Source organism: Epinephelus moara, chromosome 1, assembly GCF_006386435.1.
Source record: "Epinephelus moara isolate mb chromosome 1, YSFRI_EMoa_1.0, whole genome shotgun sequence".
NCBI lineage: Eukaryota > Metazoa > Chordata > Actinopteri > Perciformes > Serranidae > Epinephelus > Epinephelus moara.
Window position 1 is genome coordinate 30,418,667 of NC_065506.1, and position 27,687 is coordinate 30,446,353.

The 27,687-nt window shown below is 38.8% G+C and overlaps 3 protein-coding genes across 3 annotated transcripts; all 3 read left to right on the forward strand.

The window, feature by feature from the left end:
• The first annotated feature begins 2,110 nt into the window (after positions 1 to 2,110).
• Positions 2,111 to 11,004, forward strand: lin7c (lin-7 homolog C (C. elegans)). The gene is made up of 5 exons (XM_050040454.1): positions 2,111 to 2,312; positions 3,599 to 3,717; positions 3,836 to 3,907; positions 4,053 to 4,262; positions 6,145 to 11,004. The coding sequence occupies exons 1-5, from the start codon at positions 2,276 to 2,278 to the stop codon at positions 6,310 to 6,312; spliced, it is 606 nt and encodes a 201-aa protein (XP_049896411.1). The 5' UTR covers positions 2,111 to 2,275; the 3' UTR covers positions 6,313 to 11,004.
• Positions 11,005 to 15,275: 4,271 nt separating this feature from the next.
• rplp2l (ribosomal protein, large P2, like) lies at positions 15,276 to 17,998 on the forward strand. The gene is made up of 5 exons (XM_050040493.1): positions 15,276 to 15,383; positions 16,656 to 16,779; positions 16,888 to 16,936; positions 17,316 to 17,408; positions 17,881 to 17,998. The coding sequence occupies exons 2-5, from the start codon at positions 16,657 to 16,659 to the stop codon at positions 17,955 to 17,957; spliced, it is 342 nt and encodes a 113-aa protein (XP_049896450.1). The 5' UTR covers positions 15,276 to 15,383; position 16,656; the 3' UTR covers positions 17,958 to 17,998.
• A 5,348-nt stretch (positions 17,999 to 23,346) lies between these two features.
• On the forward strand, positions 23,347 to 27,568 carry fth1a (ferritin, heavy polypeptide 1a). Its single transcript, XM_050040468.1, has 5 exons — positions 23,347 to 23,632; positions 24,924 to 25,029; positions 25,869 to 26,015; positions 26,338 to 26,463; positions 27,086 to 27,568. Exons 2-5 carry the CDS (start codon positions 24,928 to 24,930, stop codon positions 27,242 to 27,244), a joined length of 534 nt encoding a protein of 177 aa, XP_049896425.1. The 5' UTR covers positions 23,347 to 23,632; positions 24,924 to 24,927; the 3' UTR covers positions 27,245 to 27,568.
• The last annotated feature ends 119 nt before the right edge of the window (positions 27,569 to 27,687 follow it).

Below are 27,687 nucleotides of genomic sequence, written 5' to 3' on the forward strand. Positions count from 1 at the left end.
ATTATTACTCATAGTGAGAACCTCTTGCTTGCCAAGTCTAGATGCCATAGTTTAAGGTCGTAGTCGGATGACAATAAAATCTGCTCAACCTTTCATCTTAACATCATAAAACACTTGCAGATACCTATAATATGACATATTCCAAGAAAGAGAAGATACAAAGCTTCATTTGTGTCACGTGATCCAACCATCTCATTTTACTTCTTCGTCATCAACCTGAAGGTAAGTGTGACCTCTGAAGAAAACCACATCCGGCATTTGGAGATTTGGAAACAAGATTTTCACGAAGATGTCCCACTTTGTTCTCTATTTGTCTTGGATCCTCCAGAGGAGGCTGACGAAGATGCTGTGAGTTACTTTTCTTCTACAGAAGCATAAACGAATAGAGTCTCTGCAGCAACTCTGAGAAAGATGACAAGCATGCAGTACTGTCTCTCAAATGATCTACTGTCATGAATCTCCCTGTAAAAGGTACGGAGGTCATGGCTGCACAAACCGAGTTAGAATTAAGTTATTGTATGGGAAGACTAGCTTTTCACAGAAAATCCCCCTTAAGATAGAATTGGAATAAATTCATAAAATTCAAACAACGTGTCTGAACACTAACACATCCTCAGCATGCAGGACAATGAATCAATCCTTTTGCTGTGTATTTTAGACGAGGTATTCTGAGCTGCTCAGTCTATCCTGAGTATAAGCTTTGAGGTATTTTTGTATAACAAAGCTTAAATTAAAGAAAACTGCCACCCACTAATCACACAGCTATTAAAGTAAAGAACAAAGTGACTCTGAAATCGAGCCAGAGTAAAGCCCATACTGTCTTTTATGATCATAAATCATGCATGTGAGTAGATTTTACAGCATGATGTTGTATTTCTCTGACCCCAAGCTGCAACTGAAGCTAAACACTAAAATAAAAGAGAGAAAAAAAGAACAATTTTACAAACACAATGAATCTATTGCAGCAAAAAAAAGGACAATAAATGCTGCTGCTCCACTAAATAAGGGCATTACATTCAAGTGTGCTGTGACCCTGGCCACGTCCCGCTTAGTGACGTCACAGCAGGTGTATTTCATCAGCTGTCAAAGGCAAACACATCACCAACCAGGGTGTGGTCAGAGGTGAATCATGCTTGAAAGTTTCAGCCCACAGGGAGCAGTGCAGCAGCAGTGTTCTGCAGACTTATGTGCTGGAGTGTGAGGATGTGCTGCAGTCAGCCAGCGGAGGGCAGCAGAGAGGACATTCCTCCCAGGTGTCAGCAAAGAGCCAAAGAAGCTTCTGGCTGGTCCCTTGTCACCAATACTCAGGACATTATATAACAATCCCTTGAGCTGTGGGAGTCCATGTAGAGGTGCAGCATGGCTGATGAATGAATGATGCACTAATACACAGGTGATTGCTGAATGTGCGATGCTGAATAGTGATATTAGACTGGGATCATAGTGGGCACCTTTTACCTGGATGCTGGCCCATAAGACATCAGTAGGGTGGACACAAGGCACCAAAGGACAACACCTTTCAATATTTCATGCCAACATTGCAGAGAAGTTACACAACCCAATACCTATACTTAAACTTGAGTCACTGTACTGTCCATACAGTATACGGGGTACATCCACCCACCTATCAATCAAAATGCCAGTGGAATATACAGGAAGGTATACCCACCTCTGCCTTGGTAATCTACTCATCTACCAAAGAACCCACCTCATCAACTACCACTACACCACGGGCAGGATGCAACATTTAGAGGGGGATGTCACCTCAGAAATTAAATATGCACCAAGGCACTCAATGTGAAAGAAGGAAGAATCCTCAACATAAAACCTCCATTGTCCACTTCACTAAGCAATGGGTGATATGGTGATATACTGATATTTAGACAGTATTTATTGTATATTAAATAGTACTATACCTGCATTTATAAGGTATTACATAAATACCTAATACATTCTGTATTGTTTGTTAATTCTCTAAAGAAAATACTGTTTTTGACTGACTCATGTTAGTTAGGGAAGAGGCCTTCAGTGTTGGCTCATCAACATCCAGTGATAATGAAAAACAACACGATGATATCGGAGGGTGTTTCACTTTACGGGGCTTACCTGAACGCACCATGACACTGGCAGCTAGCCTAGCCGGCTAACTTTGCTAATCTGATTTATCGTCTCGGTTAAGCGCCCGTAACGTTAGCCAGGATTACCATATTTAGTTTTCCATATCTAGCGTTTAACGCAATATCTACTTGACACCAAATAGCCAATCATTCCCAGGATGGCATCGCTTGGGGAGCCCGTGCGGTTGGAAAGAGGTAAAGTTAATTGGCTAGCTAGCGTTAGCTTAGAAATATTCGTTTTGATCCATGGAGACATTAAGCTAGCTTAGCTAGCGTTAGCCACACAGAGCCAGCAGTTGCTTTTTGACAGCAAAATTTCTTTTATTTAAGCGACCAACGTTGCGTTAAGGATGTCTTGTTGATAACCGATGTTTATGGCTTTATAAAACTGTAAATGTCTAATGCACTGAGCTAAAGTAACGATGGTTATAAGGGCTACATTGTTTTACTTAGCACACTAGCTAACTGGCTAATATTAGTAACAACAGACCGATCAGTTAACCTAACGTTAGCTTGTTTATTGAAGGTGTAACGTTTGATAGCATAATATAATTAAGGCTTTATAAGCGACACTTAATTGTACCATTTCGATCACAACCGGCAGCAAGGATGGGTAGGAGGAAATATTTATATTAACGATGTAGACTTGTTTATAACCTCAGTATTCCTTTTAACAAAATGCTGACATTAGCTTGTGCTGTGTCTGCTAACACACTGTGGTCTTTATTTTAACAAGCCCCCCCACACATTTAAGGTTTAACATTACTGTGGTTGAAGAAAAACACAAGTAGTGTACATTAATGTTTAATACTCTCTTTGTTTGGTACACTGAAATGCTAAAGGAAGCTAATTATTTAATTATTATTAGCTACAGTAGCAATTAGCACAGATGGAGAGAATGACAACTCCTCATTATTGTCACTATTTTAATTTAGATAACTTAAGACAATATTGAACGTAATGGGAAAAATTTAACAGAATACACTTGTGTTTGTCCGTATTAATGTAATTTCACATGGTTATTCATTATGACAGAGCAGCTGATAATATTTGTCCCATCCCCTCTGTGGTGGCAGAGGCAGTCACTCATTTGTAAAACAGGAAGTTAATGATATGCTGGCATTGAAATGTACTGAATGAAGGTGCAGTATATCTTGCTTTGGAGCATAATACAGTGGAGGCGTCTGTAGTAGTTAATTTTATTTATGATAAATAAACAGTGCCATGAGCCAAGACAAGCTTAATGTGTCAACATTTATTTATGTTAATTGACAGAAATGAACCTAACAGTAAGTCATTTCTGACATTTATTAAGTGTCACCACCCATCATTCACTAAGCTTATTCATAGTTTATTACTTTTTAATCTTACGTTCGTACAGATCGAGTACTGATGTTCATTCAGCAAACAGTTATTACCCATGTAATAGTCTCCGTTTGCAGATATTAATGAAATCTATGTGTGTGTGTTCTTGTTGACAGATATTAACCGTGCTGTTGAACTGCTCGATAAGCTTCAGAGGACAGGGGAAGTGCCTCCCCAGAAGCTGCAGGCACTGCAGAGGGTCTTACAGAGTGAATTCTGTAACGCTGTCAGAGAAGTGAGACACTTACACATGTTATTCCTGAAACACTTAACTGTGTGATGGCATTAGCTCACTCTGTCCTTTGATGTCAACCTTAAGAGTTTATATATATTGTCCAAAAATGTCTCCTCAGGTTTACGAACATGTGTATGAAACAGTGGACATCAACAGCAGTCCTGAGGTCAGGGCCAACGCCACAGCTAAGGTAGACCCAAGTCAACTACAGTCTAATAACACAAGCATCTTTTTCAAATCTTATTTTCATGGAGTTTCTTTAAAGGCTTTCTCCTTGAATACTTATAAATATAGTTTATTTGCTAATGTTGAACAACAGCACTGTTTGTTTGCAGGCTACAGTGGCAGCTTTTGCAGCAAGTGAGGGACACTCACACCCACGTGTCGTGGAGCTGCCCAAGACAGAAGAAGGCCTGGGTTTCAATATAATGGGTGGAAAGGAGCAAAACTCACCTATATACATCTCACGGATCATCCCGGGAGGCATCGCTGACCGACATGGAGGCCTGAAGAGAGGCGACCAGCTTCTGTCTGTTAATGGGGTGGTACGCTCAACTCACAGAATCATGACACACACTTCAGTCTGATGACATGAACACATTTAAGGGACAATTAGTTTATTTCCATATACATAGTTACACATAAAGCAAAAAGGCAAAGCTAATGGCTAGTGTCATTATTGACCAGGTGATAAATGAACACTTCAGCAGTTCACCTCTTGAATTCACTTCTACATCTCAAGTTAAGTTATTTTCATTCATACAGCCCAGAATTACAAATCACAAATTGGCTCCAAGGGGCCGTACTATCTGTCCAGCATACAGTACTCTCTGTTCTTAGACCCTTGATTCAAATGTGGAAAAACTTCCTAAAAAACTTAAACAGGGGAAAAAATACCTCAGGAAGTAAAACTACAGTAACAAAATCATGGAAAGATAGCAACGTATATGATGAATATGGATTCAGAAAGATGTTGAGCAATGACTGATGCCGTCAAACATATCTGAGACGTGAGCCATACATCCCTCCCTATGGCGGCGTCCTTTTAATAGCTCTCCCTACATACTGACATGACTGTCCTATTTAAAGATGCGATGTGTAGGATTTGGTGGCGTATAGAATGCAACCAAGTGAATACCCATCTGCTCGCCATTCCTTTTCCAAGCGTGTAGGAGAACCTACGGTGGCCTTCAGGTGTTTCATTTGTTGAAACGCGGTGGTCCAACATTGCGTGCTCTGTGGAAGAGGACCCACTTTCTCTGTAACTATGAAGGCTCATTCTAAGTTAACATAAACACAATGTTTCTTACTTTCAGGTGATTATGCGCTTATGAGAACAGAATTATGAATATTGTATTCCATTTCCAATCCTATGCACTGCTCCTCTAAGGGGCCTGTTTTTACCATGAATCCTGTCATTCGAATGTGTAGATTTGAAATGACATACTCGCACTGTGATTGTCTCGACAAAACTCGCCTCTGCTTCCTCAGCAGAGAGCTGAATTCTTCACGTTTAGCATCCTCACCTTCAAGGAGTACAGAGATGTCTCCAAACAGAAATTTATTTTCGACCCTTGCACACTCACATTTGGCGTAAAGCAGTTATCAGAAGAGCTACATCCAAAGGTACCCTGTGGAGTATTTCAGCAGTGCTATGGAGTAATGTTTTTAAGAGATGGTCTTCAGCTTGTCAGCGAGGACATTTAAGCATGCCCCCGTGCATGTAAGTGACACATACTCAGTCCTGCCAATGCTTTTACGCTACTCCACTGATTGGCAGTTGGTGGTTGTAAGAACAGTAGCCAATAGATGTAGCAGTGCGCCAACAAAGAGACGGGAGAAGAACACCGCTAGCAGGCTAATGTGGATGTAAACAATGTAGGTTTCAACTTCTTTAGAAAATTGGCTGTTTTACAAGGAGGGAAAATGCATTCAACATGTTTATTAGTCCTCAAAGATACAAACAATGTGTTTTGTTGACAAACAGTGAATGTAAACATGCAGTTTGGAAAAGAACAAGAACAACAGGGTTCTTTTAAGGCTCTTCCACATCAGCTACAGCGTCCAGCAGATGTGCTTAGTTAGTTTAAAGGATCAGCCAAAGACAATCATCCAATTGAATTTGTTTATTGCTCAGTTTGTTCTCTTATTAAAATTCCCAAATTACAAACTTTTATTTGGTGAGTTGATCCAGGCTGGCAGACCCGACACTGGAGTTATGTTCACTCCAGTACCCATAAAGTTTTGAGGTTATAGTTTCTTCCATAGTCTACGACATAAATTCTGGATGTTGTGCTTAACAACATGCCCACAGTATATTGCTTTTTAGATTATAAACTAATAAAAACTGTGGACTTTATTACCGCTGTTATGCCTCTGTGTGATAAAGATCTTACAGTGAGTTTTCTGTGTTTCTGTTCTCTCCAGAGTGTGGAAGGTGAGCACCACGAGAAGGCTGTGGAGCTCCTGAAAGCAGCTCAGGGCACAGTGAAGCTGGTAGTAAGGTACACCCCCAAAGTCCTAGAGGAAATGGAGTCACGCTTTGAGAAAATGAGGTCGGCAAAGCGCCGGCAACAGAACAGCTACCCCCAGTAGGATTTTTCTGTGTTGATGCCCATCTCCCATGTCTCTCCTCCTCTAGCCTTCTGGCCATGTGTTCTGGTCTCTTTCTCCCTGCCCCCCAAAAAAGCATAACAAACACACCCGAGTTTAGTTTCAGCTCCCACTCACACATACTGTATTTTGTGCTTCGATCTGTTTTCTGTAGCATTTTTAATATTCGCCATTGTTACACTGGACACTACAGCTCTAGACAAACACTAAATGATCATGATTGTCAGTGTAGGTGGTCGCTCACACTTGTGCATTATTTTTGAATTGACAATTTGAATGCAACTCTGCTTTTGAGACCAACTACGCAGTTCCTTTGACTGGAAAGGTAGTGTTTTTAATTCTTTTTATCACAGCCACTACCAAGTGCCTCAGGGCAAACACATTTATCTCCATGTCCTGTGTTCACCATGACGATTTTCTTTTTTAACGGTTTAAAGTCAAGTACTGGTAATTAAATGCTTGTGGCAGGACTTACAACACGCTTTGCATCTGTTATTCTCAGAGATCGTTTGATTTGATGTAAATACATGATAGACATGTACAACCCTTTAATTGTGCAAAGTTAAAAAAAGGTACAGTTTTGTTTTTGTTGCTGCTCTACAGGCATGTCCGCAGTAGGGAGGCTTCGGAGGAGTTGATTTTAATTTGTTAAAAAATCTAGTTACATGTGGGATAATAAGGGAAACCACTGAAAGGACATTTAGAATCAGAAGTGAAGGATTATGTTGTTATTTTTCTCTGGGCTTTTACCTTTAAAGTTCTGAAATGTCACACCACGCTATAAAAAGCCCAGCAGGTACTGTAAGTGATGTAATGGGGTCTCAGCAACTTTTGAACTAAATTCCTGCCACCACAGAGACTCACATTTCTACTTTTATCAAAGTAATAAACCTTTGTAAGCAAAGCGCTTGCTGTCAGCATGACGTGAGATGAAGCTTCTGATTAATTTGTCTCGACATAAATCAGGAATGTACTGTATGTCATGTTTTTCCTTTTGCCGGGTTCTTAATGAGAAGTCGGTTACTGAACATTTAGCTTTGATCTTTGCTAAAATCTGCTTGTTTGCATCATCCAGTGAAAGATTAAGACATTCATAATATCACACAATCTGATAATATCAAGCTTTAGGTCGCAGTAATGCTTAATGTGAGCTTTCATTGTTGTTTTGATTGAAATGGCAGACGTTGATATCACGGCTGATGAATTGCTCCTGCATATCCAAACATTACAGTGTTTAGGGGATCATGCTGTAAATCTGCTGCATTGATGCATCTTATAATGCCAGTTTATAACAGTGAAGTCAATGTCAACAATGTCTTGCAAAACAAAAGTGTGTCTTCAATGAAACATTCACGTCATTTTAACTTTTTTATCCTGGGTAGCACACACACTGGGTCTTTAACTGCCTGGAAAACATGAAGTTAGGCGCTGGGTGCTACTCTTTTGCCAACTTTCAAGGGTGCAGAGGCAGATTGCGCCTGATGTTGCAAGGCATCCATAACCTTCACTAGCTTACTCACCAGAAATCCTGAGTTCAAAGCTGATCTTCTTCCAGGCATTGTTTTTTAAGTGTATATTAGTCCTAAAATATTGTTTGTGGGACAAATCGTAAAGCTCTGGGTATCCATATTTATGATAGACTGATGTTTACAGAAGAAAGGGAAGATATCTGCATGCAGTGCGCTTGCTGCATCCCAAAACTTTATCTCACACCCTGAAAAACAGGCACCCAGGAGCTCTCACCCTTGAGTGCACTCTCCGCGCATCTACATTGATATCATTGGATTTGAGGGTGCAAAAATCATGGCATGTGTACAGGCTCATTAACATCTTTAAAGACAAAAAATTATACCGGTGCTAGGATAAGATTTAAAGAAAAATGTCAGACTTTTTTTTATGCTTGCCAAAAGCAAAAAGCACACTCATACATCTCAGTAGTGTAATAATAACTTAAACCACTTTCTCACCTGTGTGTTACTGCAGGTTCATTTACGTACCTTTTCTTTGACATCGCAAACAGTCCTCTTTGCTACATTAAAGTCTGCAATCTAGTGGCACTCATGTACTCTGTATGTAATACACAACCTGCACAATATGTGAAAACAAGAATAATAATGACTAATACTGCCAAACAGTCACGTTTGTTCTGATATGCGGTTTTAAGCGGGCTAATGTCAACAGTGTCAGTAACCCTCAATATGCTGTATATTTAGGCTTTCCTCACACATTTACAGCACTTAAGAACAAAGTTTTTATAGTTTTAAAGTGTTTGCAGGATGCATGCTTAGCCATCGTACAGATATTCCTTCTTATGATGTGGAATATTAAAGCTTAGAACAACCTCTCCTGTTTGAGAAGCCCAGATCCTACCCTGATACCTACATGTCATTCACGTAAGTCCTGAAGTCATGAAAATATTTTATTATTCAATTATTTAAACAAATAACAACAAAATGTCCCCAGAACTAATTTGATTTCAGAGATTTATTCACTAAAGTGTTTTGTTTCCATGGTAGGTGCAGTATGATGTATATAGCATGATGTGATCTTGGCTTTGGCTGACTAAGCCATGCTATTGACCAGTCTCAGGATCAACACATCACTGAGACAGGACGGTTGTAACGATGACGACAGATGTGATCTATCTCACTGATGTATAAAATTAGATGGATGGTGGATAAAGTCAACAGAAACACACGGCAGTAGAACAAAACAGGAAAAGTTTGCCTTCAGTGCAGCTTCAGTCTCTCTTTGAATGGTGTCCTCAGCTGTTTAACCATTCTTCAGAAATTAATTCATTTTTAATGCAGCCTAATGTTAAATGGATCTCCAGTTGGGTCGTGACTCACATGACATACTGCCTACTTAAATAGCTGTACAGTTTTTGTCATCAGGGCATCTGAAATTAGGTCACTGACTCCCTCTGTAGCTGCTTTTGTGGCGTAGTTACTTTTAAATTTGGTGTTTTTGTTTCTTTATCCACCATCTTGTCACATACAAAAAGGGGAGCTGCCTGTGACATCAGCAGCTCATTCAGGAATATTGTCCACAGGTACTTTTGGCATTAAAAAAATATACTTTTGTGCACTGAAATGCATCAGCAAGTGCTAAAAAAATTACTGAAGTTAATTTTTTTCCCACAAGAGTGAGTATCAGCCAGTAATTATAAGTTGTAGTTAATAATTGGAACAAAAATTGAGGTCAGATTTAGAGCAAACAAATCGCTCTTTGGCTCTTTCCTTTTGCTTTATACACTCTGAACATATGTCCATTATTACCGTCCACCTGTTCCTTTAAATATCAGGTTTACCTGCAGGATTATCTTCACTCAAGTCAGCAGAAGGCATTTTAATCAAACTGTATGTTACCTTAATATTGCTTTAAATATTGCAAGAAAATGATGGTATATGATGAGCACATGGCCCAGGTGTATATCAGCGCGTGTGCTCCTGCTGTGATCCATTACTCCTTATGGAAAATGCTGAATTTTGGGATAAAGTCTAAAACAAAACAAACACACAGTTCTGCAAAAACTGAATGCAAAGTCAATTATCTATGCAAGGTCATTTAAAATCTTTGGAAATATCTTGTAATGGTGCAAACTAGTTGTCATTTAACTGCAGTGAGATATTGGAAATTACCGCTTTAAGGCTGTGTGGACAAAAGTTTGTGAACGCTGCACTTAGACACATTGGAGAAACATAATCTTATGATGATGTTTATTAATGTAACATTCTCATATTGCTCACAATCAAGTAGTTGCAGTGAAATTTTCCAGGTGATATTAGCCTTGCTATCTAATTAATGATTGTCAGGATGCATGGAGAGGAATAGGCTTATGTGAGTGCGTGGTTAGTAATAGACCATTCCATAGGCTACTTTGAACATACTTTTGTTTTGAGGCAGAAAACTTAGCGGAAGAGTCGGGCGTGTACATAAGAGTCGAAATGTCTTAATATAATGTATAGTTTGTCCCTTAATTGTGTTTTATCCAACACTAGCTAGCTACATTCACTGCTTACACACACACATGAATAGTAAATCAGGAAAAAAATGTAACGAGACTTGGTATCGATATTGCACAGTCACACTCTCCACTGAATGTCACTGACCATCGTCTGACTTAGTTGCAACGTTTTGTGAAGGTCCCTTCAACTTTCTACCCGTTTTCCTTGTCTAAATATTGGAATGGTCAATAGAGTATTTTTTATAATAGTTTTCTTTTGATATTTTTCTCAATTTTTATAAGTGATTTTCCTAAAAAACAAATACCAGGAATGATTGGTACTTCCATTTTGACTGTGTACCAGGGCCATATCAGCAAAGCCTCTCTGAAAAGCAGCGCTGACGCAGGACTGACGTCTCTCGACTGTGTGATCTCACACACTCTAAGAGATGAACCGTCCCGCGTCAGAACGTCTTTTCTGGGATCTGAACTGATTTTTCTTTTCTTTCTAGTACCAAGACCAAACTTACAACATTTGTGAAAACTTTGATAATGTTTTGAAATGTTTTAGCCGGTGCTTGTTTAGGATTATTACCTGTAGACTGTGTTGTGTTATTTTGTGTTTCTTACCTAATTTACTGTGTTACATTGATGTGGAATGTAAAATGTTGTGATGTAGAACAAAATAATAGTTGGACTAAAGGCTAAATAAACAGTGCTTAAATTTATGACTGTTGAAGGTCGTCTTTAACATCTTTTACACTGGCTCCAAACCTGGGCGTCCCGACTCCAACTAGTCTCTAAAGCTTCACATGGGGTCACGAGGCCTTTTTGATTTTAGGAGGTGCAAGAAGACTTGTCTCCACCAAACACTTTTCGGTATGGTACCTTTGGATCCAAAAGCAACCCTTCAGACATGGTACCTAGACCCTAGGTGCAACTAGAATTTCCACCGCAAACGATCCTCTTACTTAACGTGGGTGGGGTTGTTGTCACTCACTGCTTCGTCCAGTACTCACTGTATTTTCTCTTATTTATCAGTCAGCACGTCGTTTATCGTCCACAGAACGAGGTTGCACACAGACATTTTCAGAACAAAGAAGAACAGGCAGCAGTGAGAGTCTCTCTCCATGGGATACTTAAGTGCATTAGATCCTTCTTGGGCAAGCTCAGGGGTTTAGTGTTGCTGTAGCCCACAGGAGTGACACTTTTTTTTTTTTTTTTTTTTGCTCCAAGTGAGGATTGGGATATGCAGTTCAAATGATCTGGTTGAAATTAATATATATTTTTAAACACTTGAAGATCCACTCAATAGATAATAAAAAAACTAAAGTAATGGATAGTGCCGGCGCCCCATGTATAGAGGTGATGCCTCGCTGCAGCGGCTGCGAGTTCAACTCTGGCTTGCAACCCTTTGCTGCATGTCATCCCCCCCACTCTCTCTCTCTCTCTCTCTCTCTCTCTCTCTCTCTTCACACTCTTCACTTTGCCCTGTCCATTAAAGGCAAAAAAAAAGCCCCAAAAAATAATCTTTAAAAAAAAAAACTAAAGTAACGGTCAAAGTTTTCATAAGTAAATGTTCCACCTTAAAAGTTGCCAGCAGTCGGCCCAGGGAATTAAGTTATTTTTTCTCAGACCACAGCTGCTGTGAGAGGCAGCAAAACATCCTTTCATTTTATAGTTACAGTCTACAGATGTATGCAAAACGCAGTGGTTACATGAGCCTCAAAACCAGCCACAACTCAGCCCTGAGCAGAGTGACCGTCCTCTGTTGACCCATCAACAGACTGCAGTGTTCACAGCTCCACCTTTTAGTACCAGATCTGTGTGCTAGGTACCCCAACAGAGGGGGGACCAAAAATGGGGACGGTACGGAACGGTTCCATTGGTCCCATCCACAACTTTTCACAGTGGAAACAGAAAAAAATTGTTGGGGTTTTTTTTGGGCCCATACCTGAGCATTTCATTTACACATCCCAGCTTTTAAGCCATTGCTCAACAGCTGTGGGTCGGTACAATCAATGGCAAACACTGTATTTACTCTTTATACCATGACTTTCAAATGTATTAAACAGTGGAATACTAGAATGTAATATGAGCGTTACAGTGTCAGTCATGGAATTTATGTAGACAGCAGGAGCTTTCATTGATTACATATTCATATGCTTGCTTATGTTAAATGACATCATATATAAAAGGAAATACATTTTAAAACTTCAAATTTCTTCGTCTGGGGGAACCCTCAGACCCCCCGGCAGGTTTGGTCCCCGCCGTGTTGATTCCATGGCTACGGCCTTACGTTATCATTGACCATAAACTGGAGAGGAAGATAGGCTTCCTCATATTTTGGGTTCACCCCTGTCATGAATCCCTCGTATTCTTATTTATTTATTGATGTCACTCAAAAATTAATGATGGCTGCATTTCAGCAATTATTGTCATGTGTTACACCTGTCACAAAACTTTTCTCTCATGTTTTGTCCATTGGCACTTTGTGACCACTGATTTTTAAATTTTAGATTGTTATTTTTTTAATTCTTGAGACAAAAGTCTTGCTATATATATAAAATTGGGTTTTGGCGTTTGGTGTCTCTTCCATCTGCTGCTCCTGCCGATGTTTAAGCATCCTTAAAGCATTTCCCACTCTGGATATAATCATGTTTAAGATGTGACTTTAACCAGATGCATCCATACGTGCTGTAGATGTCTGGAGGAGCTCAGTGGCAGATCAGTGGCTGGTTGCCTGGAACCAAACAGTGCATGTGACAGCGATTCATTAGAGCTTGTTGTTCACACTACAGCTTGAGAGCAGAGCACAGCTGCTGGTTTCTCATGGTGTGGACCCGGTCCATTGCAGAGAGTCACGTGAGGACGGTTCACTCCGTCTTTTCTGGCAAGCAAAGTCAATCACAGCCGAGAGCGAGCCCAGCAGCAGCAGCAGGGGCCGAGGACGAAGCAGGAGGCCGAACTGGATCAGCAGCCAAATCAGCAGTGGGAGCAGACAAGGAAAAATAAATTGATTCATGTTAGTATACTGCACAGTGAAACACATATGCACTTGCACACAGAGCCTGTTCAGAGGGAAGAGACGGCAGAATGTAGAGGTAAGACTGCAGCATTATGGAAGCAGCAATTCTACCACAAAGAACACAATTCATTAAAACACATAAACATAAATTATAAGATATGTTCTCTGATGTGAGGATTATAAGAAAATAAGAAAACTTCCTCTCCACACACTGCAGCAAAATCTGTGAAGACCCAAATTACAGGGACACAATCCAGGAGAGATTTAACACATAACAAGAAAAATCAGAATGATGACTAAAACAGCTTCAGTGAGGTGTATCCATGTTACTTTTTTTTTGTCTTTATTATGGCGGCCCTGAGGGCTAAAACACTACAACATTCCACAAAACACAATGACATGTCAGAAAACTCTACAGCATTACAGTTAGAGTCTCACCAAATGCTTGTTTCCTCTTATGTCATTGTTGTGTTTTATGAAATATCATTGCATTAGGGAAACTTGTTTTTTGAAATGTGTTTTGTAAAATGTTGATGTGTTTTGACCCTCAGGGCCACCATTCTTTATACTATCAAATACAATTTCATGAAATAACATGGAAGAAAAATGGAACATTTTAAAATTGCTGCATAGTTACACAAAAATAAACTTAAGGTTAAAATTTTAAGTACAAAAAAGTGAGTTGCCAACTATTTATCTTAGAAAAACATTAAGTTAAATCAGATACATTTCTCTTGTTATTGCTTTTTTTGTATTCTTGCATTTTTTATTAAAAAAATAAATGTTTACATCAACAGCATACATTTTTTTAACTCCTTGTCTTTATTATGGTGGCCCTGAAGGCTAAAACACATTACAAATAGAGTCTCACCAAATGTTGTTGTGTTTTCTCTTTCGCCATTGTTTTTTAAAAATAATTGCATTTTAAGAAATGTATGTGTTTTTTTAAAAATGTGTTTTGTGAAATGTGTTTTTTGAAATTTTTTCGACCATCAAACTTTATTGTAACAAAAACAATTTAATGGAATAACGGCGAACAAAAATGGAATACTTTAATACTGCTGCATCGTTACACAAAAAATACAAAAATAAACTTGAGGTTAACCTTTCGAGTACAAATAGAAGGTAGACAACTATCTATCTTGGAAGATCATGAGCTTAGAACGCCACATTCAGATACATGTCTCTGGCATGCCATTGTTCTTTTGTTGTATTCTGGTGTTTTTAATAGAAATAAAATAAATGTCTACATCAACAACATATACTCTGGGTTTTTTTATGGCGGCCCTGAGGGCTAAAACAATACAGCAACTTCTAACAAAACCCAATGACATATCAGAAAACACAACATCTGAGAAAACACTACACTGTTACAGTTAGAATCTTACCAAATGTTATCGTGTGTTCTCTGTTGTCATTGTTTATGTAAATGTTGCTGTGTTTAATGTAATACCGTTGCGTTTCATGAAATGTGTTTTTTTTAGACGTGTTTTGTGAAATGTTGATGTGTTTTCTGACATGTTGTGCTTTGACCTTTAGGATCAACTCTGTCTTGGAAGGTCATGAGATTTAAATGCCCCATTCAGAAACACTTGTTTTGCATGTCATTGTTTTTTCTGTATTCTGGTGTTTGTAATAGACATAAAATGTGTTACATCAACAACAGACACTATGGGTGGGGAACCCTTTTTTTGTGAGTTATATTGCATTAAAAGAGAGAGTTGCCCTGTCTGTGTTTAACAGTTCATGACTACACAATAAGATGTCAGCACGCTTTATGTATATATTGATATTGAATTTCTACAGTAATGACATTAAAACTCACAGCTGCTGAGTTTAAATGGAGGACACTTATTTTAAATCAGGTTGTTAAACCAGCAGCTCCACAAACTTGAGCCACATTGAGGTGTAACGTTTCCATTTGACACTCCGGAGCAGCAGGCAGCGATTTACCCGTTGTATCCCTCTTTTACTGAACACGAAGAAGAAGCGAGGTTTCTTCCGCCTTCTTCCTGTGACGTAACTTCCTTTCTGTCCGTGCTAACCTCCAAGTGAACACGCGTTCGCCTTCTAGCTCAAGTGAGTGTCTTTTTTATGTTGTAATAAATGTGTTAACCACCGGGAGGATACTCGATATATCCCCATAAATAAGTAAACTTTAAACCCAGTTAGTTTAAAACATCAAAAAGCGGCATATTAGCGAAATTAACTCCTTTTTCCCACCGTAACGTCGGTGGCGGCTAACGTTAGCTTGTGACAACGGGACTGCAGAACACGCCGCCACATGGGTGTAAAAAGTGCAGTTTCTCTTGTCACGTTTAAAAAGACTTAGTGGAGTAAATCTAAATAGTTTTCATTTCAGTGACTTTCTGTTAAAGACCTTCAAAGATGTAGTTGTCGCCGTTCACTCAAAGACCCGATAGATACTTAGATGCGGTGCCTGTTCACCTCTTCTGCGGCTAGAAAACCAGCACTTAAGGGTTTTATTGACTTACAAGTGCCATGCTAATTATAATTATTGAACTATAAAATGATTTGACATTGAACACTTTCAGTATGCGAAAGCGTGGCTATATTATAACTTGCCTATACAATAGGAAACAACCTCAGGAGAATATGCTCGTTGCTCAATATTACTATAACTTTCTTTGCTTGCTTTTAAAATCACAGTAACATTTAAGTACATATAAAAGCACTATCATAGTTTTCCTATACATTTACATCATTCCTAATTGTAGCCTATTTCATAATCAAGAATAAGCCATCAAGAAAGTGTAAAGGTTTTGCCTTCAGTTACTATACTTGAATCTTTAAAAACATCTTTGGTTAAATCTGAAACTTGCAACACCTGCAAGAAGGTTTAAGAAATTTTCAGAACAATTTGACAGTAGTTTAAAGCAGAATCAGAATGGAAGTGTTTACAGCTAGCAGCAAGAAATGTTTAATCTGTTATTTTTGCTCAAAGAGGTGCCACTAAGCACGTAAAGACAGTGCAGGTTTTGTACGTGCCACATTTGTTTTGATGGTTATCTTCAATCTATTTAGAGTAAATGTTTACTAAGAATTTCTGTAGGTTATCACATTCGACTTTGTTCTGTCTTTATTGGGATAATTTACAACTGTATTAGAAGGTGGCCAAACTTGTAAATGTCTGTGTGCTCTGATTGGCGATGTCCATTAAGGCAAGGCAAGTTTATTTATATTGCACAATTACAAAGTGCTCTACATGATCATCAAGACAAAGTACAAAGACAACATTTTAGTCGTGTTTAACGTCTTAACAGACATTAAAGAATAAGACTAGAACACATCTACTCAAAGTTTTAACCTTTCTGGTCATCGTTTTTTCAGGATGCGTTACGTTGCTGCTTACCTGCTCGCTGCCCTCGGTGGCAATGAGAACCCCGAGGCCAAGGACATCAAGAAGATCCTGGAAAGTGTTGGCATTGAGGCCGATGACACACGCCTGGACAAGGTACAGAGCAGCTGGCACTTTAATGTGTTGCTGGTGTTGGTGGCAGCAGTTTGACCGGCGGCTTGTCATTGCCTCTGTGATATTTACAAATTTGATTTCTCTCAACAGGTTATCAGTGAGCTGTCAGGCAAGAATGTGGAGGAGGTGATCGCCACAGGTGAGTGTGCCAGTGTGCCCTTTGTCAGTGTTTTTGTGCCTTTTGTGTAATGATAAATTTAGATTTTAGTTTGAAATCAGAACAGTTTCCTCACCGTATTAACTACAGACTAGAAATGCTTAATAACAGGAGTTCTGTGTAACAGCAGGCAGAGGCAATAACTGTTAATTTCACTTAGCCAAAACATTAAAATAGATTGAGCACATTCTCACTTTGAGGCCAGGAAATGGCAGCATTTAAGCTATGTTAGTTTTACTACACGACTAAATTGCCAGATTATATCTAATAACATACTGTGTGTGACCTCTATCTTGTTTCTGGCTGCTAAGTGTCAATGTTATCACTTGTGCTTTATGTCTGCCAACTCGTGTCTCCTCAGGTTACGGTAAACTGGCCAGCATGCCAGCAGGCGGTGCCGTGGCCGTTGCCAGCTCTGCGGCTGCTGGCACTGGCGGAGCTGCTGCCCCTGCAGGTGAGCTTTGCAGCTTAGCACCTTGTTTGTCAGCATCCATGACACTTGGCATACAGTGCCTTTGCCTTCACCTTGTATGTTAATATGATTACATGCAGCCAAGTCAGTTAGTCATCAGTAGTTTTTCCATTTAATTTAATTATGTAACTCTAATAAGTCATAAATTAAACCTGACATTGTACCTTGTGGTCATGTAGGTAATGTAATCAGTCAGATTTTTTTTAATTTGTGTAACATTAATGCGATGGCTTAAAGGTGGGTCATTTTGGAGAAACACAAGTAGCATATTTGTTATGAACAGTATGTGGCTTCACATTTCTAAAACAATTTGGCATGTAAACCCAATGGTGGTTGACGCAAGTTTCAGTGACTGCATAAATTACCTTCATGGCCTCATGAGCAAAGCTGTTATTAAATATGTTTTGGTGATTTGAGCAGGAAATAACATCGAGTGCCTTTTTTTGTTTTGCAGCTGAGGAGAAGAAGGAAGAGAAGAAGGAGGAGTCTGAGGAGTCCGATGACGACATGGGATTCGGCCTGTTCGACTAAACTCTTTTCAAACATGAATAAAATTTATACAAAACACCAAACTGTTTAAATTTCTTGTTTCATTGCAGAATGTCCTTCAAGTAAATCAAATGTTAGTGGTGTTTAGGAGGTTTGAGAAAGGTGTCACTGCTGAGGTAAAGCGTGAACTGCCTCCTGAAAAAAAATATTATTATAAAGCAGCCACTTGTATCCTAAGGTTTTCAATTCAACAATAATAAATAATGGTAGAAACCTCAGGCAGAGCAACTGAGAAGGGATCCCTCTTCCAGGATGGATGGACGAGCAATAGATATCGCACAGAACAGATCAAGAATGAATTTGAAGTAATCCATATGACAAAATGATATATAAAGAGAGAGATACAGAGGAATTGAGGCACACCAAGAGAGACGGATGGAGAGATACAGGGCATATAGTAATAATAGCTACTATAACATTAATTTTAGTATAATTAAAATAACTGTGGTAACATATGTTGTAAGTATATATTAATATATGATAGTATATATATGCGACAATAATAATCATGAGCTACCACCAATAGGTGCTGTAGGACCCCAGAGCAACTGCAAAACTATCACAGCTGGTTATGGACTCATGAATTATGTAATAGAGCCCAGTGCTCAGCAGATGGCGCTGTTGTATGTTGCACTATACACAGGAGTAATAGAGACACTGTTAAAAACATCTTGAATTATACATGATAGATACCGGCCTCTACAGCACACTGTGCAGGTGATCTGCTGGTATCTGATTATGGTAGGGATTCTTCAGATGATAAGTTACATCAGACACATTAAACACAAACTGATTTTCAACTAGACTGCACAATCACCATTTGTAGAAAAGAAATATATGTAGGTTTCACTACCACAGCACCCATGAGCAAAATAATTTGGCATGTGATCACTTCCTAGTGAAATGAGATGATCTATAACAGGGCTGCTACTCGGCTGTTGCTGTGGCAACTCATTGTGTTATGACAAATTCACATGACAGCAGTCAACAGCACCAAGTATGACAACTTTAGATCTGAAAGTCTTGTGTGTGAGCTTCAAAAAATAGATTTTGTTTCAATCCTTTTTGGGATAAATAAGGTTTGAAATGTTGATGTGAAAAACTGACAGCTGTCCAACTTATCACTTTATCACTCAGTGAAATTTGTGAGGTTTGTAGTGTCAACAGCAATCAGTGAAATCGATGAAGAGGAAAGACAAACCCTCACACAAGTTTTACAAATGTCAAACCAGGTCACTAAATATTTGTGAGTCAACATCCTGAGTGTCAATTTTTTAACACCAGTAATTAATTGGCAAATCATTTCAATAGACATAGCGAAATCTTCATAAACCCACTTCCTCCTCTGCAGGTGAAGTGGGACCCAACCACACTTCACATGTGCATGTTGCTTGGATCGCCATAGCAACAACAGACCATTTATCAGACTTTCTATTGGTCTGTGTGCAGCGTGATTTCTTCTAAATGCCACTCCACCATAACTGAAGATTATTATCATTAGCCTATATTATTATTATCATTATTATTATTATTATGATCCCATGGAGTGTTACAAAATCTGAATGACTAAAATAACATTTAACGGCATACTCGCAGCTGTCATTACCCTTTGAGAGAATGCTGTGAATTATTTTATTTTGTTTTTGTAAGAATAGTACTCACACCTCAGGCCTTGAATTAAAAAGATATCTAGTAAATGGGTCTTCAGGAAGATAAAAAAAAATACCTTTTTTCTATACTGTGTTAGTCACAGATGTCTTTACAAATACAGGGAACTGACTTTCAGTTTATGTATTTATAATTTTTTGGTTTTGCTAACGTTCCCCAGACTCCCCCACACCAGGAACTAAAACCACACACACACTCCTTCAAATGTCTCACAGCTGTTTAGTCATATAGTGACCTCTGAGTACAGCAAGGAGCCAAAGTCCTGTCCCACATACAGTACGACCCCACCAGTATTTGATTTAGGAATGTACAGTGTAAACACAGTATCCAGATCACCTTGAAGTGGCAATGGGAATTTTATTTATATAGCACATTTCATTTCACATAAACTCAAAGTCCCTTACCTTGACAGACAATATGAAAGAAAACAAGAACATTGGAGGCATAAACAACGCAGATAAGAATACAGGGTGAGTCATTGACAGTAAGACAATCAAACCTCTGTGCTATCAAAAAAACAAGTGTGATTACATGAGTACACACACACAAACACACACACTCTCACGCAGGTTTTCTGGACCTGAAGTCAGCAGGCAGCTTGTTGGCACCACAGTGACTGAAGGCACCTTACACCTGGAAAACCCCTGCCTGTCGACCTGAGAGCTCTGATCAGGTTGTCATCGAAAACTACATATTGACACAGGGCTCTTCAAGGCAGGGACTAAAATCCAGTATAAAAGCAGGACCCTATTATTTCAGGAGATACTGTCCTTTAGTTGATGGATACTTCGTCAGCAAAATAACCATTAAACACACCACCGTCGGTCACACAGAGAGGTGTGAACGTGAGGCTTTGGGTGCTCAGTGGCAGCTGCTCACTCTGCTCGGCTGGTAATCGTGCCACAGCTATAACAAACCTATCTGTGTTACAGTGTGAACTTTGAACGTGGCAACCAGCACAGTATGGCCCAGAAAGCCAATTAGTCATGTCCTGATGTGTGACTATAAGTGTTACTTCATCCCTAACTTTCTGAAGTTGTCTAATGAGCTGAGTCATGTCATGTGTTTCAAAGCTGAGTCATTAAATGGGCCGCTCTGTGTGTGTTTTTTATGTCAAAGCTCTGAGGATAGAGGATGTTGTGTGCTGTAGGTTGTTAGTCCTCTGCTCTGATATAAACTTGTGATTTAAGGGTATATAAACAAACTTGCTACATAACAATGTAAAAATACTTTGATACAACTTTTAAGAGTTTTACTAACGTATAACCAGCACGAAATACCTAACGTATCAAAAGTACAATTAGTCATTGTGCTGTAAAGCTTCTTTCAGATTGTTATATTACCTGAATATTTCTTATTAATGCAGGTTAAGCATTTTAACGTTATAGCTGGTCAAGGTGGGCCTACTTTAACTGCTTCATACACTACTGGATGGTTATTATATCATTCACCTATTGACTTGTGAATAATGAACTTAAATCAACAGTAAGAAACTCAAGCTGTCAGATAAATCTAGTGGAGTCAAAGGAACAATATCTTCCCAAGTACAATGACCAGAGGTGAAAGAAGTGCTTAAGTTACTTAAGTAAAAGGAGGAATACCACTGTGTAGAAATGTTCTGTTACAAGTGAAAGTCCTGTGCTCAAAATGTTACTTTAGTATTAGCGTTAAATATATTTAAACTATCAAAATTAACAGTAGATTCAGAGTGAAGCATTTCATAACAATGTACAGTATATTATACTGTCAGATTATTATTGATGCCTTAAATAATGTCGACCAATTTATTTTTCACATGATATCATAAGGATATGAATTAAATGTTTAGATCACTTTAATGTTGCAGCTGGAAAAAGGGGAGCTTTATTAGGCTAGTTGCTTTTATTTTGTATTAATAATCTGCAAATTAATGAAAGCTTTAAAATCAATTTAGTGGGGTAAAGAGTGCAAAATTTCCCTCTACATGTATTTGGGTAGAAGCAAAAATTGAATTATTTAAGTAAAGTTTACAGTTTACCGTTCTTGTGGTGAAATAGATGTAAAAAAGTAGCATAAAATAGAAATACTCAAGAATACAAGAAAAACAGAATTGGTCTTTAGTGAAGGTACTTTCCAACACTGCAAAAAATCAAAACAAAAAAAAAAAGTCTCTGAAACTTAATATCCTCCTGAAATCTGAAGGAAAAAAGGTTTAATTTTGAAGTTTTTAAATATGATTTGATATACGTTATATAATGTAAATTATGTAATATACATTTAGATTGAATGTCAATATATTTAATATAAATTAATATAAACATATCACAACTATTTGTTTCGATACATATTCCTATATATATTTTATAACACCAATGTAAATCCTTTCCACAAAAAGTAGCTACATTACAGTACATTTACATTACATCATTAAATTCACTTCTGAGAAATGTAATATTAAAGGTATTGTGTATGCTTTGATATGGTGTGTGTGTGTGTGTGTGTGTGTGTGTGTGTGTGTGTGTGTGTGTGTAAACTAAAAAATTTTTTATATGAAAGATGAGACTGTGACAGTGGTTCGTACCACCCTAAAGCTCATGTGTATATCATCGTATGGAGTGACACTGTGGAATGGGCTAGAAGAGGGCCTGCAGAACAGTATTCATATCAATCAATTTAAAAATAGAATGAAAAAATACTTCTTTAATACCTACAAAGATGAGGAAAATGCTGAGTAGCCATATATATATTATCATTATTATCAACCCCATCCGCTTGTACGTGTGCCATGGTTATGTGAATGCCATCTGCATTCCTATAATCTGCACAACTAATTCGGGAATTCAGATAATATTTTGAATATCTTTTGTACTTTATTTCTTGCATAATTTGTATAACAAACTTGAATAGTATTTTGTATGTCATCTGAATCTGAAAATTTGTACAATCTGTCAGTTGTACATATATTGTTTCGATGCGTATACTGAAGAATGTCATTCCGAGCCAGCAAATGCTTTGCAAATCTCTAAGCATCATTATCAGTGACCTATACCAATAAATATGGGAATTTAAAGTATGTGATTTCAGTAGCTTAATCATTTGTCAAAGTAGGCTATTGATATCAAAATACATGTCATGTGTCACTACTTTCAGTTTGTGGAAAAGCCCTTAGCAAATGTCTTGGCACAATTATCAGTAACTTGTTGCCTTAAATATGGACATTTCAAAGTTGTGATTTCAATAGCTTACTCATTTATAAATATACTGACGTCACATCACATGACATGTCTCCGTGACATCCTGTCGAAATTAGATGGTGAAGGAAAAAAGCCCATAGGCAGCCCGTAAGCATTTCACATCTGTGAGTTTGTAAAATTAGTTAATTAATAACTTTAAAAATGTAGGAAATCATAGTTATGAATGATATATTTCCTTACCTGTGCACATTTCAAGGTTGTGTGTGATGTCAATAGCCTGCTCATTTTTTGACAAACACTTTTAAAATCTTAATAATACAGTTAAGACTGTTATAAACAGAAAAACAATATCCTCATGAAGAACAGACACAATAGATTTCCTTATAACTTTTATTACTTTTCTCCTCTTTTGTGTGTTTGCTGCAAAAACAGTATAATTACACCACTGTAAGATCCGCTCGTGCTGCAGCCTCCATGCCCCTCCCACTTCCCGTGACGTCACCGTCTATACCAACTGTCTGCTCAGGCCGAGTGCGCACACAGTCGATTCCAGTTAGCGGACAGTGAAGGTTACCTGCTTCAACAGTGCTTGAACGGCAACCTTTCTACTGTCTTTAGACCCTAATAATCGCTCTGATCATTCACGCCATCAATCCATAACAACCAAAATCGAAATTTAATTATTTTTAAAACATCAGCTCGCTAAGTTATCCCGAACACGTTTAGCTTGCTAACTAGCTAACTGTTTTGCTAACGGCGCAAGGCACTCGGACAGCTTTTCGACCTCCTCACGACGAGACCTGCCACTGAGATTTGGTGAGTACAAGTATGTGTGTTGTGTATATTTGGTTTTAGCTGACCTACACCGACGACTACATTAATGTTAGTGTGTGTTTAGCAGACGTAAGGTAGCACTGAGGCGGTTGTTTATTTTCTTGCCGCCGCCGCCAGCTCGGCCTGGGCGCAGTTGGCTCTGCGCCGTCTGCGTAATGTTTTCAGTGCCAAGCATGGCACACAAACACTGGACATACCAGACAAAACAGTACTTTGTTTGCGTATTTTAACAGACGTGACTTTGAAATCGTCTCATGTACTTTAATGGAGTGTGTGACGTAACAATAAATCCAATTGGACCTGGTAATGATTTATTTTCCCCTGAATTTCTGGCCCTTGTTAGCTTTTACGTCCGTGGCAAGATTTGCCTTTATATAAGAAGGTGTATGTGTGCCAAACCCAGTGATACGGAGGAAATGAATAGGTCTGGCACAGTTTGCTATGTAATGATACCTCTGATAAAGTTAGGGCCCGTCCATTGTCATAGTCATTGTTGTGTAACGATGGCCTGCATACTTTGTGCTGTTTTGATCATTGCTTCACCACAACAGGTGTTCCGCAATGAGGACAATAATATTTTTTATTTATCATCAGCCAACTCATTCTGTTGTTTTTTTGTTTCTTTTCTTGACAGATCATGAAAGTTGCTCTATGGTTTTAATATCTGAAGTAAACATACAAATACAAAACATCCATTGAGACGGATTTTTTTTTTTGCCAAAGTAAAGATCATTTTCACACCAAAAAAAGTCACATTCGCCGCTATGTCCAGTGTAAAGTGATAGATATCACATAGAAAATGATAAGTATAGGCAGGGCAATATTAGGATAAGGTGCTGTTTAGTTTGTGATCAGGGCTCCAACATATGATGATTTTCTAAATTTATTCAACGGATTCAGTCTTGTCTTAGGTTGTTTTTATTTATTGTTTAGTTTTTAAAACATCACAAAATATTGCCCTTCACAGTGCCCCAGAGCCTAAGGCGATGTCTTCAGATGTTTTCTGTCTGACCACCAGTCCAATTTTCAGTTTACAACAGTATTAAATAGAGGAAAGCAGCAAAACTTCACATATGAGAAGCTTTAATAACGCAATAATTATCAAAACATAGATTAATTTTCTGTTTATTCGACTGATTTAATATTCGACTAATCAATTCAGGTCAACTTGCGATATAAATTGTAGTACACAGACATTATGCTACACATGTACGTTGTGTCATTTTCAGTCGAGTTTGTTTGCCAACTAAGGATTTTGTTTGTTGTGTTGCAGAACCATGAGTTCCCAGGTGAGACAGAACTACCACCAGGACTGCGAGGCTGCAATCAACAGGCAGATCAACCTGGAGCTGTATGCCTCCTACGTCTACCTGTCAATGGTGAGAGCCCCATAGGTTCATAGAATAAAATGTTTGGGCACCTGAGTGATCAAAGATGATTGGGAAAATCCAGAGTGGAACAGATGACGATAGTATATCGTGTTAGCATAAGGGGAATTGTGTGTACCCGTGATACTGGTGCCATTTATTATCGAGAAGTGGTTTTAATTCCTTTAAATCAGACTGTGCTGTGGTTACGTGACTGCTGAGCTGAGCAGGTTAGAATGGTGGGTGATGGTAGTCAGACAGCCACTATCAGCAGCCATTCCTTTTTTAAACATTAGCATGTTAGACATGAGCTTTTAGGCGTTTGAACCGAGGTGGCATGAATGTCATGTGGCAGAGTTATAAAGCAAAGGTTGAAGTTCCCTGTGAGATTACCCTATGTACAGAGAGAGCGCAGGAAGTGTATCACCTGACCTTAAAAATGTGTTTCACACTAAGCACAGCTTTCACCTATCAGTCCAAAACACAACTGCGTATATGAAAGGGTTTCTACATCTTATGTATGTTATATTTTTATTTTTAAACATTCTCTCTGTCTGCTTTTTTCCCAGAGAGGATAGTTCAATGAATATACATGTTTGTTTAGTTGAGATGCTTTTGAAAGTTTATTTGCCATGCCTCTGCAAACTCTGCGTTACTGATTTACAAAGAACAAGCAATGAACATTTGCTTTTTTTTAACAATAGTAGCAGTAGTAGTGTGACCTATATTAAGCTATCTCAGAAGCCAGGTGTTTGCTTGTTAGGTTTCAGCTACCTCTCAGGATTTATTTTGCTTTGACTAAAGCTTTCCAGTTTTTAAAACATCACCATTCCCCTCTTTCCTCCTCACAGGGATACTACTTTGACCGGGATGACCAGGCATTGCACAACTTTGCCAAGTTCTTCCGCCATCAGTCACACGAGGAGCGCGAGCATGCTGAGAAGCTGATGAAACTGCAGAACCAGAGGGGGGGAAGGATTTTCCTACAAGACGTCAAGGTACGAGCTCATATTGGGTCATTTGTGTTTATGTGACAGTAAATTTGTTTCACGTGTGTTTAACACGTACACTGGGTGTGAGATTTGGAGCTCTGAGCTATCACATGACTGATATAGGATGGGCACCATAAGATACAAAGGGCGTGCGTATGCCGCGCCGCTTATCTCTCCCTGACACACAGACACAACCCGTTAAACGTTAAACTGCAAACCTACTCTGAAATAATCAGAAGGCTCGCAGCAGTCTGGGTCAGGTCGTTGGCCTCCTGCCTCGCATTAATGAGTGTCTCACTGTTGTCCTGACCTGCTTCGTTCTTTGCAGAAACCAGAGAGGGACGAGTGGGGCAGTGGTGTTGAGGCGCTTGAATGTGCCCTGCAGCTGGAGAAGAGCGTGAACCAGTCACTGCTGGACTTGCACAAGCTCTGCTCTGAACACAACGACCCACATGTGAGTATTAAATTGCGTCTTGATGGTTGTACAGCAAAGCACCGTGAAATTTTAGAGAACATCAATCCCAAATTCTCATCAGTGAAATAAATATCAAGTATTTTAATAGGTGCATTAGCCAATTCAGGTACCAATGCAATTAGCTCTTGCAGACATAGATCTGAGCACAAGTGCCTAAGACATACATATTGGTTGAACACCTGTACTTTAGAGATTTGTTTGTTGCAGTTAGCTGCAAATTCTGCAGGTTTCCTTTTCATGTTTTTTCAAGATGTGAAAGCATCTGTCAGACTTTGATGTGGCCTTTATGGGATTTACACAGTACAGCTGAGGTGCTTTACAGCAAATGTGCTGTGCAGCAGATTGCTGACCTGCCATTTTGTTTTTAATTAATACTCAATATGAGCTTTTTTTCAAATGCAGTGGGTTTGAGTGTTGTTTTGCATCTGTTAAGCTAGTAATAGCGAGTTAAGTATCAGTTCCTGATTTGCTCGTGTTTATTTTACAGTACTTCAACAGGTGAATGAAAAGGAAGTAAAGTCAGACAATTCTAGTATTTCAGGCTTTCTTCCGGCGGCGAGTGAGTTTCGGCTCTAATCTGATTTAACTCTCTGTCTCTCAGTTGTGCGATTTCATCGAGACACACTACCTGGACGAGCAGGTGAAGTCCATCAAAGAGCTGGCAGACTGGGTGACCAACCTGCGCCGCATGGGAGCCCCTCAGAACGGCTTGGCCGAGTACCTGTTCGACAAACACACCATGGGCAAAGAAAGCAGCTAAATCCGTCCGATCACATTTCCTAAAGCTTTCTATATATGTATATTTGTATCTTGCTTTCAAATGTTTTCCAAATATCAAGCCATCTGCATGGTACTGGCTCAACATTTAAACCTATATTACTCATGTGGTTATTGCCATTCCCTCCACATCATAGCTCAATAGTCCCCTGATCCCAGAGCTGTGAGCTATTCCACTCAAAGCCCACTCTTGTATCTTGCACTTCTCTGTCTACTGTCAGCTATGCCTACATCATAACTATGTACTTGCTGTTTTATGCCAGTAGCTGTTAATCAAACCCAATAAAACGAACCCTCTGGATTCTGATCCGTCTCAATTTTTTAATGTTGTCACAGTGGTTTGAGTTTAGCTCTGTATATGAAAAACATGAAACCTACCCACTGATGAAAGTGGGTAAAAATGGTTGATACTAATTTCACTTCCAC